Genomic DNA, 17,520 nt, shown 5'->3' with positions numbered 1-17,520 from the left:
ACACCGGCGTCACGCGAGACCACTTTACTTCCCGCGCGCATTTTAAATGGCCAGATCTGTACAGTGTGGAATATTCTCTAAAAGTGCACTCATAATTGCTCAGTTTTCTCAAAGCTTTTAACTATGTGACATTGTAGCGAATTATGATTGAGTGAACACGTTTACATGAGACGGTAAAAGCATGAACACCCAACCAAAATGGAGGTTTCATCATTTGCAGAATGACAGTGAAAACCAGTTTGTGTGCAGTGTAAGTGGAGCACATAAACCACATAGCAGTGTGCTAAAAAACCACTTTAGCAACCAGATGGCTGCACTCTGGCAATCACCGGCTGCACCAGAAAATACTTTCAATTCATAGTCGTCATAATCTTCTCCTGTGTTTTGGTAGATGGCGCTGCTATGCGTGCAGGTGTTCAGACGGGGGACAGGATCATTAAGGTGAGACGCTTACAGATGCATGGTTACTGTATGGAGCTGTATTTCTCATTGCCCACTCCACCACTGCTTTTTAACATCTGTCTATTCTGCCACCTGCTGGTCACAAAATGACTTCATGTTTGAGATGGTGTAAGAGGATAATTTGCATGTATGTGCTTTTTTAGTCAGAGTATACTGCGTTTTGTAATGTTGTCTCCTCTGCTTTAGGTGAACGGGACACTGGTGACGCAATCAAACCATGTTGAAGTGGTGAAATTAATCAAATGTGAGTACAAACCATTTGCCTGGCTAAAGATGAATGCCTCATGTTTTCATCGCTGATCGAAACTCATTTCTTCTTCACAGCCGGCTCATATGTGGCCCTCACAGTATTAGGCCGGCCTCCCGGGTTGCCCCAGATCCCCCTCTCTGAGGTAGACATAGGTCTCGGGTCACCAGGGGGTTATAGGGACTCTTTTGTTACATCTCCCAACTCTTACAAAGCAGCTGAACGCACCTCCTCTCCTCTTGTATCATGGGTAAGAACTGTAAAATTGTTTTTGTTTTTCATTCAGTGTTTATTTGTTGTCATTTTACTTCCTCATATCTCTCCTCCAATTACATTGCATAATCTATTTATTATTTACTCCTCCTCGTCATGTCAACTCTACCCGACATAGGAAGAGAACAGTGTTCCACTCAACCAAAGAATGGACAACAGGAGGATGCTGTCCAAGGAGCAACAGGACATACAGGTCAGAATCTAAATATTAGACTCAGAACTACTGGTTTAAAGGAGTTGTTTGCTTCCTGTTTTCCTTCAAGATGTTCATGTCTTTCTGTCTTCAGTCATAAAGAAATTATGTTTTTTGAGGATTTCAGTGGACTTCAATGGTGCCCACGAGTTTGAACTTCCAAAATGCTGTTTAAATGCAGCTTCAAAGGGCTCTAAATGATCCCAGCTAAGGAATAAAGGTCTTATCTAGCGAAACAATCTAAATTTTATTTATTTTATTTTATTTGGTTATTTTCTAAAAAAAAAAACAGCTAAAACGTATATACTTTTTAATCGCGCATGCATACTCTGTGTAATCCGGGTCAATAAGGTTAGGTTATGTCAGAAAACTCCCATCTCATTTTCTCCTCCAAATTTAAAATCGTCCTACATCGCAGCAGAAGTATATTATATGTACATTTTTGATCTGGAAGTGAACTTCTCCTTTAAAGTGGACACACATGCTACTTTCTGTGCCTGTCAATTAAGTGTTGAGTTACAGAGCTGTATTGTTGCAGTATGACTTATGTTGATAAGAATGAGGCCTTTCCTGTTGGGAGGTAATTTTCGAGCTTTAGTTTAGCTGATAAGTGAGAGGATAGACTTAAGCTCCTCCCACTATGTTTCAACATAGTAAACACCTTCACATGTCTTGTAAACAAAGATCTGTCTTTCTAATAGTTTTGGAGAGTAACATAGAAGTAGAGTTTTACAGAAGAGTTGTTAGGCTTATACTTATCTTTTTTACAGATAAGACTGTGTGTAAGATATCTGATTATATAGTATAGTATATGAAAATGTCTCCTCTTTAGGGACTGAGGGAGGACTACGGCAGAATTCCAACACCCAAACCACTACGGGACATCCAGGAAGCCAAGAAGCACATTCCACATCAGCCGGGCCATATACATGTATGCATTTCTGACCAGTCTCAATTCTATTCATATTCAAAGCATCAGTGATACACTGTAAAGGAGTTGAATATAGCTGTTAGATATAACCGATTTGGATATAGCTACGGATACAGATTGTTTGATTTAAAACTTTTATATATTGAAGTTATTAAAGATATTAAAGTTTACACAAAAACCTTACACAACCCAGCTGTTTTCAGTTGATGTGTTGATAATAATAAAAAAATTTGTACCAAATCAACATATTAGAATGATTTCTGGAGCATCATGTGACAAATTCAGCTTTGACATAACAGAAATAATTTTGTGAATATATAAATATAAAAGAGATAATATGCATTTAAATATATGATATATGTTTAATTATGGCTGTCACTAACGATTATTTTGGTAATCGAGTAATCTGACGATTATTCTGACGATTAAATGAGTAATCGGATAATTATTATTTATTTTTTGGTAGTAATAAAAATATATCCAAATGAACAATAACCTTTGAAATTACTTGAAATACATATATAATAGCAATGAGGCAATAATAATTAGTTTAAACAAGGTATCAAAAGCAAGTAATCATATGGTTTTATTGAAAAAGAAACTGTTGAAATACATGTATTATAAACAATAGCGCTAATGTACATTGTGCATTATAACAAAAATGTGGAATGCGCCACTTTTGGTATTTTGCAAATTACTCAACATGGGCAAAATGCAGTCTTTTTTTATTTTTTTTTATTTTTTTTATCGAATGCTCAAATAGAATCGATGAATTTTTGCAGCCCTATATTTAATATATAAGATATTAAAATCGATTTTTTTAAAAGATAATAATATTTCACAATTAGTGCTGTCAAATCAATGTTAATTCATCAATCTGATTAATATATACCTTGTTGGTTTCAAAATATTATGGATCTGATTGCATAGCTTTGAGTTATGCCGCATGTATTGACTGTACCTGAATCTATGCTTTAGGAAAGTCTGTATCTCAGGAACAGTGAAGATGGCTGTTGGGTGGATGAGGATCAATATAAGGGAGATTTCAGCCCGGAGGGTTTTTGGAGTGGAGGTTCAGTGTCATCTGTAAGTGTACACTGTGCTCTCTTTTCTTTGAGATATCTTCACTGATCTCAGTTAAACAGTGACACTTATCATGAGTGTACTCAGTGGCTCTTGTTCCTTGCCACCCTGTGGTGTAATTAATTGTGTTTTTTGGTGTGTGATGTGCAGGTCCCGCGCCAGTTCTACCCGGCCTCTCCAGAGAGTCAAAGGGATTCCAGCTGTTACAGTCCGAAGAGCACCCCCAGAGACAGCCTCAACTCCTGCCCCTCCCCTGATGTTGAAGATGGCTCTGACCTGGTGAGAACCATTGTTTTTGACAGACCTTTCTGCCTGATTTCTGATGAGCGTGATTGTCACACTTCTTTACTTCCCGTAGGATTCTCGTTTCTCATCCACCATAGGGAGTCCACCCTCCCGCTTGGCTTCAGAGATCATTGCTGCTGAAGATGATGACTTTGACCCTGAGCAGGAGCAGGTATTTTCAGTTCCTTTCCCTCAAGTGCAGGGATCACGGTCTTGGTCACTTGCCTCTTTAAACTGATCTGATGTGTCTCAGGTGAACGGCCAGTGCAGCTGCTTTCAGAGTATCGAGCTGCTCAAGACTCGCCCCGCTCATCTTGCAGCTTTCCTGCACCATGTGATCTCTCAGTTTGACCCTGCACCTCTGGTGAGTTCCAGCAGTAATTAGCAGTGCTTGCTAAGGCAAGCAAGTCTTTTGCTATTGGTCATGCTTTCTAAGCAATCAGATTTATGGTTTTCACCTGACAGACAGTAAAACTGTCAACTTGGGTTGACAAAAAAAAATCCCATAGATTTTGAAAAAGTGATTAGACTTTTTGCTTAAATCTGTTTATTTTGTCAAGCTACAAGCATGTCTGCATCAATTTGGTTCACCATTGATTTTTCTTTTCATGAGCAGAGGACCCAGATCTCAATACATTCATTGCAGAATATACTGTTTAAAAACATACAATTAAAAAAGGGAAATTGTAGCATATGCAATATTCCACTGAAATCTTCATGTCACAACCTCTGATGAAACGGCCTGTTGCACAATGAACCATTAAAAAATCTAAACTGCATGTTCGGTCTAAGATGCGCTGACAGTTTAAAAAAAAATAGTTTCAAATATAAAAATATAATATAAAGAAATACTATTTAATATTTGATTACATTTAATAATCGTAACTTTTTTGTGATTATCAATGTTAAAAAAGTTTTGCTTAATACGTTTGTGAAACTGTGATGTCAATGTCAAGAAAACATGCAAATAAAGAAAACACCAGCAAATTAGGGAAACAGGATGACACGTGCTGCAACTACTCATAAAGCAACCAAATACAGAAACATGCTGCAGATATTCACAACACAACCAAATACAGAAATGCGCTGCAAAAACTCACAACTAAATACAGAAACCTGCTGTAAATACACACAACACAACCAAACACAGAAATGCACTGCAAATACTGGCAATACAACTAAATACAGAAATGCACTGCAAATGCTCACAGCACAACTATATGCAGAAATGTGCTGCAAATACTCACAACACAACCAAAGACAGAAACACACTGCAAAAACTCACAACACACCTAAATACAGAAATGCACTGCAAATACTCACAACACAACCAAATACAGAAATGCACTGCAAATACTCACAACACAACCAAATACAGAAATGCACTGCAAATACTCACAACACAACCAAATACAGAAATGCACTGCAAATGCTCACAGCACAACTAAATGCAGAAATGTGCTGCAAATACTCACAACACAACCAAAGACAGAAACACACTGCAAAAACTCATAACACAACCAAACACAGAAATGCACTGCAAATACTCATAACACAACCAAATACAGAAATGTGCTGCAAATACTCATAACACAACCAAATACAGAAATGTGCTGCAAATACAACACAACCAAAGACAGAAACACACTGCAAAAACTCACAACACACCTAAATACAGAAATGCACTGCAAATACTCACAACACAACCAAATACAGAAATGCACTGCAAATACTCACAACACAACCAAATACAGAAATGCACTGCAAATACTCACAACACAACCAAATACAGAAATGCACTGCAAATGCTCACAGCACAACTAAATGCAGAAATGTGCTGCAAATACTCACAACACAACCAAAGACAGAAACACACTGCAAAAACTCATAACACAACCAAACACAGAAATGCACTGCAAATACTCATAACACAACCAAATACAGAAATGTGCTGCAAATACTCATAACACAACCAAATACAGAAATGTGCTGCAAATACTCATAACACAACCAAATACAGAAATGTGCTGCAAATACAACACAACCAAAGACAGAAACACACTGCAAAAACTCACAACACACCTAAATACAGAAATGCACTGCAAATACTCACAACACAACCAAATACAGAAATGCACTGCAAATACTCACAACACAACCAAATACAGAAATGTGCTGCAAAAACTCACAACACAACCAAATACAGAAATGTGCTGCAAAAACTCACAACACAACTAAATACAGAAATTTGCTGCAAATACTCATAACACAACTAAATACGGAAATGCACTGCAAATACTCATAACACAACCAAATACAGAAATGTGCTGCAAATACTCACAACATAACCAAATACAGAAATGTGCTGCAAATACTCACAACACAACCAAATACAGAAATTTGCTGCAAATACTCATAACACAACTAAATACGGAAATGCACTGCAAATACTCATAACACAACCAAAGACAGAAACACACTGCAAAAACTCACAACACACCTAAATACAGAAATGCACTGCAAATACTCACAACACAACCAAATACAGAAATGCACTGCAAATACTCACAACACAACCAAATACAGAAATGCACTGCAAATACTCACAACACAACCAAATACAGAAATGCACTGCAAATACTCACAACACAACCAAATACAGAAATGCACTGCAAATACTCACAACACAACCAAATACAGAAATGCACTGCAAATACTCACAACACAACCAAATACAGAAATGCACTGCAAATACTCAGAACACACCTAAATACAGAAATGCACTGCAAATACTCACAACGTAAATGTGCTGCAAATACTCATAACACAACCAAATACAGAAATGCACTGCAAATACTCACAACGTAAATGTGCTGCAAATACTCATAACACAACCAAATACAGAAATGCACTGCAAATACTCACAACGCAACCAAATACAGAAATGCACTGCAAATACTCACAACACAACCAAATACAGAAATGCACTGCAAATACTCACAACACAACCAAATACAGAAATGCACTGCAAATACTCACAACGTAAATGTGCTGCAAATACTCATAACACAACCAAAGACAGAAACACACTGCAAAAACTCACAACACAACCAAATACAGAAATGCACTGCAAATACTGGCAATACAATAAGCAAAAATCCCACCATTCAGAGTAGCCGTTGAAAAATAAGGATGTTCCATGCATGTTTGCCACTTGTTGCGGTTCCTATTAAACTTTGCCATTGTGGTCTGTGCTTACTTGCAGCACATTTCTGTATTTGGTTGTGTTGTGACTATTTGCAGTGCGTTTCTGTATTTGGTCACGTTGTGAGTATTTGTAGCACATGTTGTCAAACTGAAGAAAATGTTTTCTTAATATATATATTTTTTTCTATTTGCATGTGTGTGTTTTTTCTTTCGTTTTTTTTTTTTTTTTTTTTTTTTCTTTTTCATTTTAATCAATTTAATGCATCCGTGCTAGATAAACATATTTATTTCTGTAATATTTGAAACTGTGTTTATTGGTGACAAATGTGTATTATCAGTAGTGTTTTAAATAGAAATCAGTAAACAAATTCAAATCCGTCTCAAATTGCTATTTATAGCTCACTGAATCTCACTTCCCTCCACAGTTCTGCTACCTGTACGCTGACCTCTACAAACAAACCAACTCCAAAGAAACACGGCGCATCTTCACGGACTTCTTGACGTTCTTCTTAGACCGGGGGGCAGTAAGTGGAGCTTTTCACACCTCATCTCTTCTCGCTCAAACCCGTCATTGTCTGCTCTGCCTTGGTATCATTTGGTCTGCGGGCAAGTTGAGGCAAAATCCTGTATCCACCCAGATCAACCCTGCCTTTTGTCCTGAGAGGTGTGTGGAAGGTTACTCCTTTCCCAGCACCCTCAGGGTCAGGAAGCAAACATGCTCTCAGACAACCTTTTACCTCCACGGTCATCGCATAGTGTTGTTCTCGAACTTCTTGTGCATGTGTGTTTGTGAGTGGGTGCGCGTCTTCCCTGCAGCAAACTTTGTTCTCTTTCTGCCAGATGGACGGGTAGTTCATTTGGAACTTGTGCATATCTTTTCCCACGGCTCTGCTGTTTTGCTACCTTGTTATTGTAATGTTTGTAGTTGTTTTACAGGGGGGAGAAAAAATTAAAACTACTGCTTTTGTCAGAAAGCCCTTTTGTAATTTATTATTTTCGTTCAACAGAATTTGAAAGTCGCTGTGCCTGAATCCATCTCCTCTGAGCTCGGTAAGCACAGTTAATTTTAGAAACGTCTAAATGGAAGCACAAACGTCGTTCTCACCCTGTTGTTTGTGTGTTCATTTCGACATCCAACCACATAATCATTTCTCAGCCCTCAGTGGGAAACCTGCAATTGTTCAGAAAGCACAAATCCTGTTTAACATTCATGTTGACTCTTCATGTAATTATGGATTCAGCTTCTGAAGCACTTGGTCACTCTGCCCCTGTGTCATGTTGACATTTCTTAAAAAGGCAACATGTTTAATGACGCACACTGATGCCTTTTTTGTTCATGCAGGTTGTTTACTGGTCATGTATGGGTGTGTGTGAGAAATGTTTTTGTGTTGCATGTACCTAGCTATCATTTCAGAACAAAATTGTCCTTTGGGGAAATTTGTGGATGTCCTTAATTGAAAATTGTTTAATAAATCATGCAAATAGTCATTTTTATGTGTATATGTTGTCAGAGCGGCGGAGACCAGAGCTGATTCCTGAGGAATTACACAGGCAATTTATACAGACGATGCAGGAAACTCTCCTTCCGGATGTACAGAGAAACTTGGAAGACTTCAGGTCAGGAATATAGACATTCTCATTTCATCACTAACCTGTGATGCCACATTGGACTCCTTCAGATTTGACAGTAGTACATTGACAATAACACCTACAAAACAACTGCATCCACTCTTACAGGCAGAAGCGCAGCATGGGCTTGACCTTGGCTGATGTTGAGCTGTCTCGTCTAGACTCCGAACAGCCGGCTCTAGAGAGAGAGAGATCATGCGCTGAAAACATCCTCTCCAAAATAGATGACGTTCTGTAAGAATCACACACATTCTATTAATGACTCTGCATCAGGGCTGGACTATTTAATTGGCCATTAGACAGATTTGCAGTGATTTTGCTGATGATAATAAACAAAACAATATACTTTATATTTGGCCAGTAAGATTTTCTACACATTCTTTACATTAGAATACTTTTGCAGTCTTTCATAGTTTGGTAGGACAGCTATTAATTAGGGCTGGCACGGTTCACAAAACCCACGGTTCGGTTCGTATCACGGTTTTAGGTCACGGTTTTCGGTTCTGTACGGTTCTTGTTTTTTTTTTTTTTTTCTTTTAATCTTTAACACTCCAGAAATTTATTTTGGCATATGATATGTAGCTTAATTATCCACAATTTAGGATACATTATTAAAACAAATTGTTATATCATGTAAACATGCACAAACCGAATTGGACTTTAAGCACATTATTGGGACCATCTCTGAGGAAAGCTAGGGGAGATTTTGATACAGCAAGAGAGAAGACATTGATGACATGCTTTTCATTTATTTGGCAAAAACAGGAGACTGTGTATTGCTATCTCTACAGGAGTTCATGTGCCTTTTTAGCACATAAAGATTGAACTGAAGAATTAACTTGCATTTATCAAACTGCCAACTTCAGTGTAGCTCTTACAAAAAATTTAAAAGAAAAAGAGAGGAAATCTTTAAGCTCTGTCTTTTAAACAAGTGATTGGTTGGTTCATGTCACATGACCTGCGGTGCGCTTGCGGCGGCATTCTGAAAAGTTGAGATGTTTCAAAGTCCCTTTAAGGGTATTCTATAGTCTTTGGATGTTTTTATCTCGATGTGGCGCGGACGCGCCTGGAAAAAACGAGCGCGTCGCACCTCGTGCGCGTCGCGACTGCGTCGCTTCCATTATGAGCGCGCATACCTCGCGTCTACATTTGAAATAACGAACTTGAGCGCGCAAAAGACGCTACATGTGAACGGCCACTTATACGACGCTGGCACATCCTCCAACTCCGGGCAGCCTTCCTTATCTCTCCCACTTGCCATTTCTACACGTCGTAACCTGCAGCACTCCACTTTTACTGTCTGTATGTTCACACACACCTCTTACTTACCGAGACAACCGAGCCGAACGGTTCGGATGTTTTTTCATGTACCGTGCCACCCCTACTATTAATATGTCTGATTTCATTTTCAGCTCCAAAAATGATAGAATTGGTTGAAATATAGAATAGAATACATTTTAAATTTTATGTATTTCTTAGTATTTTTTTTTTTATTAAAATGTATCTTAAAATTGATAAATTATCACTTATTATCAAGTATTATCACTCTTTATTTAAGAGTTCGATGTATGTGTTTTAAATATAGAAATATCAAAATATAAAATGAATGCCAGTAAATTAGCAGAAAATTTGAATATAAGAATGATTTCTGAAGGATTATGTGACTGGAGTAATGATGTCAAAAACTCAGCTTTGAAATCACAGTATTACATTTTAAAATGTATTCAAATAGAAAACACTTATTTTAAATAGTAAAAATATTTCATCATTTCACTGTTTTTGCTGTACTTTGGATCAATTAAATGCAGGCTTGGTGAGCAGAAAAAAACATTTAAAATCTTACTGTTTGAAAACTTTTGCCTGGTAGTGTAAATGTCATATTAGCTACATTATTATAGCTTATTCATGCATTTCAGAGAAAATGTGTGAATATCAAAATATATTTTAAATATCGTCCAGTCCTACTCCACATGCTCAAGATTGTCTGCTCAACGTCTGTCCTCCATCTTACATGTGTGTCTCTTTCAGGTTGACTTCACAACCCGCAGAAGAGGAGAAATGGTGAGAATTTTTCATGTTTTCCTCCGGCAAACCTCATCCATAATGATCGACAATAAAGACATTAAGGACGAGGGTTATTTGATCACGCATAAAGACGTTGCGTTAGATTTGTTTGTAAATTGTCAGCCTGGGGTGTGCCAGCATATTGACACTTGACACAAATGCAAGATGCTGCAGAACAGAGCGACTTAATGAGATTTCTAATCTTCAAGCATTTCCTAGTCGTCATTTACCATAATGTAGGCAAACATATTTAAGATGCCATATGGAAACACCACAAGCCTGTATGATTTATGAATGTACAGGACATATGTGAGAAGATAGATGGTGAAGTTGTGCGCGTTTGCACGTGAGTTTAGAGACATATGGCAGAAGGCACAATAAGATAGGAGTCATGTGGAACAGAAGGACTTGGCCACATGGAGCCAACAGCACTCAACAGGCACAACGCACAACCCTTAGAGACTCGAATCTAAATTAGGAAATGAAAGACTTCGATGCTCAACGCTATGCTCTAGTTACTAAGCTTGGACAGGCAGTGAGAAAAGAGTTAAAATCAACACTAATATGCAGTTTTGTTTCTTCCAGCAACACCATACAGTATGTGATCTTTATGTACATGAAGCATCTGGGAGTTCGGGTGAAAGAGCAACGAAACCTGGAGTCCAAACGAGTTCGAATTAACTTCCTTCCTTCCAAACTAAGGGTATGTGCTTAAAGGATAACTATTGCCAAAATGCAACCTGGGCTGTTTTTTTTACTGTAAACGAGACAAACTTATATCTAAAAGCATAATTACGACAAACGAGCCGTTTTTGAGATTGACCGTGATTTCGTTTTGTTTTTCAATGGCCGGTGAATGGGAGTACTAGAGGCATAAATTTGAACGCATCAAAATCGATATTTTTACAACACTAAGAAGGCTCGACACACCATGACACTTTGCTCGAAGTATCGCCTGGGTCTCTACACATGAACTCGAGCATTGAGAACATTGTGTACACAGAGTTTACTAAAAAGAAAGGTTTTGAACAACTCACTTACACTGTTTGAGTTTCCGCTCGCAGCCGTCTTGCCAGTCAAGAAGTGTCGATCTCCTAATGCGAATGAATGGATTCCATAGGATGAAATATTAGGCTTATATGAGGCTCTTTTTACAACTAGAAGGTTAATATTGTTTTTCACTTGCGACAAAACAACGAATTAGCCGTGCATTTATATGGAAATATGCTTTTGGAGCTATCCATCTTTACTCTCCTTGCATTCGGAGATCGACACCTCTTGACTGGCAAGACGGCCGCGAGTGGAAACTCAAACAGTGAAGGTGAGTTGTTCAAAACCTTTCTGTTTAGTAAACTGTGTGTACACAAACAATGTTCTCAATGCTCGAGTTCATGTGTAGAGACCCAGGCAATACTTCGAGCAAAGTTTCATGGTGTGTCGAGCCTTCTTAGTGTTGTAAAAATATCGATTTTGATGCGCTCAAATTTATGCCCCTAGTACTCCCATTCACCAGCCATTTGACCACAAAACTAAATCACGGTCAATCTCAAAAACGGCTCGTTTGTCGTAATTATGCTTTTAGATATAAGTTTGTCTCATTTACAGTAAAAAAACAGCCCAGGTTGCATTTTGGCAATAGTTATCCTTTAAACTGTTTTCTGACACCTTATTTTTTCATGTTTCTCAACAGCCTTTCTTTAGTTAATCAATCAGCTGTTTGAACAAATCAGTTGAATGAATGACACCTAGGTTTACATTTAAAGTGTAAACATTATTTATGCATTTGTAACTGCATTCATGTCCTGCATTAAACACTGCATCTAAATGCCACTTCAGATGCAGATTCTGTGCCACCTCTGCATTGCAATCACAAATTTTGTTGATACTGGTTTCATTTGATTGGTAACAGCCATATAGTGTCTTAGTATTTGAGTTTATTAATTAAATGTAAGAATTTGGCACAAAAGATGATGCATACATTTAATTAATTAGGAAAAATGGCTTTATAAAGGTAAAAATGCTGATCAATTTAAACTTTCTGTTTAAAATTAAAAATTTCAGTTAGTTCTGGAGACTAACCACCGCACAGAATATGGAAAACATCAAAAGCTTTGGAAGTCAGCTCTCCATTGCAGCCCTGAATCTGTCCAAGTACCAGCACAATACCACTAACAAAATATCATCTAATTATCATTATCGACAAAATTCCAGAAAATGTCAGGGTATTATCATTATTGTGCACACCCTTACTATCTAAATTTGACATTAGTATAGTTTTGAATTAGCATATTAATCTAAAAAATATGAAATGGATAGCACACATTGGTATTTTAAGTAGATTTATAAATAATTGTAAAATCAAAAAAAAAAAAAAAAAACTAGTGTGCTGTAAAATAAAATGAAGAAAATCAATTATTAAATAAATTAAATATTTTACTACAAATTGTAGTTAGTAATCCATTACATTATACATTTTAGGTAATATAGTCAGATTACTTTTAGATTACTTTTGACCCAACTAGTTTATCACATTGATTTAAATAGGATAATCTTGTATAGATTAAGAAAAACACAGATTAGGAAAATATATTCCATTCATTGCAATTAAAAACATGATATGCATTAAACATTAGATTACATCAAGGTTTCCCAAACTGGGGTTTGTGAAGGTACTGCAGAGTCTTTATGAGTTTAATGAAAAATGTTTTTAAAAGCTGTTCATTTAAAATATTTAATTAAAATGTCATTATAAAATTAATCAAATAAAATCACTTATTAAAAAAATATATATTTTATTTGTTTACCCACGTCATGTGACCATAACCAACATCAGAGAACCATTAATACACAAATGGAATACTTAATTATTAAAAAAATGTGTAAATTCATAAATTTGTCCATTTTAATGTGTTTGAAAGAAAGAAAGCCTTCTGAAGATGTAGAAATACATGGTTTAACCTACGGAGTGATCATTCAAATAAAAACGTATGTGTTTATCAGTAGTTGATGCAATATTTAAACACTTTTTAAACTTGAAATTAATTTTGTAAATCCAGTTGTCAAATGCTGTGTGGACACCTGAATAATGACAGGTCTTTGTGTGAATGTCCACCAAACTGGAAGACTTTCTGAGTAGGCCAAATGGTAGGCTATTTTAGAAAGAAACATTGAAAAGATGAAAAAGAGTCATTAGGGAGAATCAAGAAATATTTATTGCTGTTGTCTAAATAATATATGTATTTATGTAATCCATAAAAAGTAACTGTAGTCTGATTATATGTATTTTAAAATGTAATTTAATCTAATTCCAAGTACTTTTTGGAATCTGATTACATAATCCAGATTACATGTAATCAGGTAGTACCCAACTTTTAGTTCTCCCAGCTTTTGGTTTTCCAGCTTTCTGATTCTGGTGTTCGCATTAAATCATTTGGAATAACATTGATTTGATGAACGTGAATAAACGTGATCCACACTATCTGTCTATAATGAACATTATTCAAATCTTGTATGTATTTCCTGTTATGTATACGATACATGCAGTGTGGCATAATTATGGCTGAAGCATGCATATGATGGCTTGAAATGCTTCCTCTATAGGCAGTTTACTATGTTTTGGAACAGAGCAATTATCTTCTCAGTCTTCCCATGGCATTGTCGTTACCCTGAGGACTGTAGTTTTATCTATCCTGAACAGAAAAGCAAAACAGAGAAGGAAGGGGAGGAGAAACTGAAAAAGCCTCGCTTTCCCATCCGGGTGCCCCCACGGTGGCCCAGTCGCCTCGACTCAGTACCATGTAAGTCTAATGTGAAGTTCTACAACCTGCAGCAATTGAAGACACAGACTTTTTTCTTAAGGCTTTGAAGTATTTTGTGGATTCAGATCCAGCATTAACCAGTGGCTGCTTTAAAAAAATGTACTGGACATACAGTTAAACCAAAAAAATTTCAGACACCTTCAACATTTCTCACATTATCATAGTTTATTCACTATAGTTTAAAAAATGGTAATAAAATATGAAACTCAGAATTAAACTGTCAGAATAAATTCACCTCGATAATGTCAAATGAATTACAGCCAAACCAAAATTTATTATTTTTAATTAGATCTGGTTTAATTAAATATATCTGGTAATAATTTTTGGTTTGACTGTATATTGTTTACCAGCTATGAAACTAACGTTAATGTTATTTAATTAAAAAAAGGGATATGTTTTTTTTTTTAAGTTAACATGTTAACTTTGCCTCTTAAAATGTTCATTCTGCAGTCAAATATATGCTACCATTCAAAATTGTATCAATTGTAAAAAAAAAAAAATTATTTAGCAAGTATTGATCAAAAGTGATAGCACATTTGATAGATTATATATATATATATATATATATATATATATATATATATATAAAAAAAAATATATATATATATATATATATATATTTCACACGTGTATATATCTAAAATAAATACTGTTCTTTTACCATTTTTATTCATTACAATCATGGTTTCCATGATTTCTGAAGGATCATGTGACTGGAGTAATGGCTGCTGAAAATTCAGCTTTACTGTCAGAGGAATAAATTACATTTTAAATTATATTACAAAAGAAAAATAGCCTTGGTGACCATACAAGACTTTTAGAAACAAAAAAATGACAACAAACCTTTGGTAGTTTAGTTAATGTCAGTCCTGAAAGCTTGCAATTCCTGGCAATTTCTAAAAGCAGAACATTTGGCCTCATTTTGCTTTCCTTCCTCTGGGTGGTGAAAGATTTATATTGATGGCAAATCTTGTTTGGTGTGTGTTTGAGCAGCTGGGAGGGCCGGAGACAACATCAAGCATCGGCCTCAGAAGCAGATGTCTCAGCCAGCTTTGGGCGGGTCAGAGCTGATAGAGGGTGGACGTCTGCGGGGCAGTCAGTCGAGTGAGGGCTCAGACCTCCTACACAGCCCGAGTTTGATCACCTCTCCTCCCTTCAGCGCCACTTACGGCTTACCGTCAGACCCCTCTGGCAGGGACCCGGAGTTTAGTGAGTACTGCATCTCCATCCCAGTCATCTGAGTGATCTGTCCTTTGATTTCCTAGACATGTCATCTGAGACTGGCTCTTCTGTGTCCTCAGGTATGAGTCCGTCTGCGGTGGTTCCCCGGCTCAGTGATGGCCTGCAGTCTGGAGATGTGCTAGACAGCATCTACCCACCTTGTGACTACATCCCATATAACATGGACCAGTTAGATGAAGATGGAGACAGGTGCATATTTAAAAACTTATGCAGCTTTTAAATGAATCTCTGTTTCCTTATTATTTCAGACTTATTTTAAACATAGTCTTGATCTTGAATGAAAATTACCCCATGATTTACTCACCCTCAAGCCATCCTAGGTGTATATGACTTTCTTTTTTCAGACGAATACAATAGTTGTATAAAAAATGTCTTGGCTCTTCCAAGCTTTATAATGGCAGTGAATGGGTGTTGAGATTTTGAAGTCCAATAAAGTGCATCCATCCATCTTAAAAAGTACTCCACACTGCTCCAGAGGGTTAATAAAGGCCTTCTGAAGCAAATTGAAGGATTTGTGTAACAAAAATATCCATATAAAAAATTTCATAATCTCTATCTTCCACTAATTATCGAACACCAATCACAATTAGAAGTCCAGAATGAGGATTTGTAAAAAAAAATAATAATAAAATAATAATTATAATAATAAAATAAATAAATGTCAGAGGATTTCGATATAAGCCAAGAGAATACTGGTTTCCCTTTGCTGTTAACAAAACTTGGTTCTGGAACGCCACTCTCTCATGAACACACATATGATAATTAGCAGAAGCTAGAGATTATGATTTATAAAGTTGTAAATATGGATATTTTTAAAGCACAACCACATGGATTTGCTTCAGAAGGCCTTCATTAACCCCAACAGAGCCGTGTGGAGCACTTTTTATGATGGATGGATGCACTTTTTATGGTTTTAAAATCTCAACACCCATTCACTACCATTATAAAGCTTGGGAGAGCCAGAACATTTTAATATAATTCTGATTGCATTCATCTGAAAAAAGAAAGTCATATACACCTAGGATGGCCTTTGTTTTTGGTGTTTTATTTGTATCATATTCAGCCAAAGTAGTCATTTTAATATCAGTACAGCCATTTTGTGTCAGTGAATTGAGCAATTATGTTCTGTTTTTCAGACTCCTTGATGTGGGCACACCTAAACTGAGTAGAAGGTACTGGTCACTGGCTTCTGTCAATCACCCACATCACCATACGCTGTGTCCTAACCAGAAGTGACATGATAAAGCGACAATCGATAAAAGCTATTTCTTTTTTCCCTAACCAGCTGTAATGAGGACATTTTCTCCACCGCTTGGTTTCTATTTTGTGCTAGGCTGCCATTCTCATAGTGCGTTCTTATTTGTCCGGAGTATCTATCCACATTAAGAATCAAATATCGACTGATTGGCTGACATTATACCAGTAGTTTCACAGTCTGAATACAAAGTTTTTCACATAACATTTTGCATAAAACTTCACTTACTCACCCCCTTGTCATCCAAGATGTTCATCTCTTTCTTTCTTTGGGCGCATAGAAATTAAGTTTTTTGAGGAAAACATTTCAGGAATTTTCTCCATATAGGTGACTTCAATGGTGCCTGTGAGTTTGAACTTCCAAAATGCAGTTTAAATGCAGCTTCAAATGGCTCTACACGATCCCAGCCGATAAATAAGGGTCTTATCTAGTGAAACGATTGGTTATTTTCTTAAATAAATTAATATTTAAACCCTTATTAACCAGTTCAAGACAGTTAGGGCATGTCGTAAAGCTCCCATCTCATTTTCTCCTCCAACTTCAAGATCGTTCTACATCGCTGCAGAAGTTTTTACAAAGTAAACATGCAAAAAAGATTTAAAAAAAAAAGGTAAAACAGCGAGGTAGGACGATTTTGAAGTTGGAGGAGAAAATGACATGGGAGTTTTTCGACATATCCTAACTGTCTTAAACCGGAGCCAACAGAATACATATGCGCATGGCAGATATTAATTTATTTAAGAAAATGGCCGATCGTTTCACTAGATAAGACCCGTATTTCTCGTCTGGGATCGCATTTAAACTACATTTTGGATGTTTAAACTCCCAGAC

General features: G+C 36.6%; 1 protein-coding gene across 2 annotated transcripts in view; it reads left to right on the top strand.

The window, feature by feature from the left end:
• arhgef12a (Rho guanine nucleotide exchange factor (GEF) 12a) overlaps nt 1–17,520 on the top strand; it is an 81,112-nt gene that overhangs the window by 44,440 nt on the left and 19,152 nt on the right. For both annotated transcript variants that reach the window (XM_073817660.1, XM_073817659.1), the window contains 19 exons: nt 392–441; nt 649–706; nt 787–959; nt 1,101–1,175; nt 2,008–2,106; nt 3,085–3,192; nt 3,340–3,468; nt 3,548–3,646; nt 3,728–3,838; nt 7,107–7,205; nt 7,689–7,731; nt 8,193–8,298; nt 8,419–8,544; nt 10,339–10,371; nt 10,960–11,077; nt 14,072–14,171; nt 15,186–15,401; nt 15,494–15,623; nt 16,571–16,606. In XM_073817660.1, coding sequence (XP_073673761.1) covers nt 392–441; nt 649–706; nt 787–959; nt 1,101–1,175; nt 2,008–2,106; nt 3,085–3,192; nt 3,340–3,468; nt 3,548–3,646; nt 3,728–3,838; nt 7,107–7,205; nt 7,689–7,731; nt 8,193–8,298; nt 8,419–8,544; nt 10,339–10,371; nt 10,960–11,077; nt 14,072–14,171; nt 15,186–15,401; nt 15,494–15,623; nt 16,571–16,606 — 1,909 coding nt within the window. The remainder of the gene's footprint in view (nt 1–391; nt 442–648; nt 707–786; nt 960–1,100; nt 1,176–2,007; nt 2,107–3,084; nt 3,193–3,339; nt 3,469–3,547; nt 3,647–3,727; nt 3,839–7,106; nt 7,206–7,688; nt 7,732–8,192; nt 8,299–8,418; nt 8,545–10,338; nt 10,372–10,959; nt 11,078–14,071; nt 14,172–15,185; nt 15,402–15,493; nt 15,624–16,570; nt 16,607–17,520) is intronic.

This window comes from Garra rufa, chromosome 14, assembly GCF_049309525.1.
Source record: "Garra rufa chromosome 14, GarRuf1.0, whole genome shotgun sequence".
Lineage (NCBI taxonomy): Eukaryota > Metazoa > Chordata > Actinopteri > Cypriniformes > Cyprinidae > Garra > Garra rufa.
Note: the sequence above shows the minus strand (reverse complement) of the source record. Positions and strands in the feature narration are given on the sequence as shown.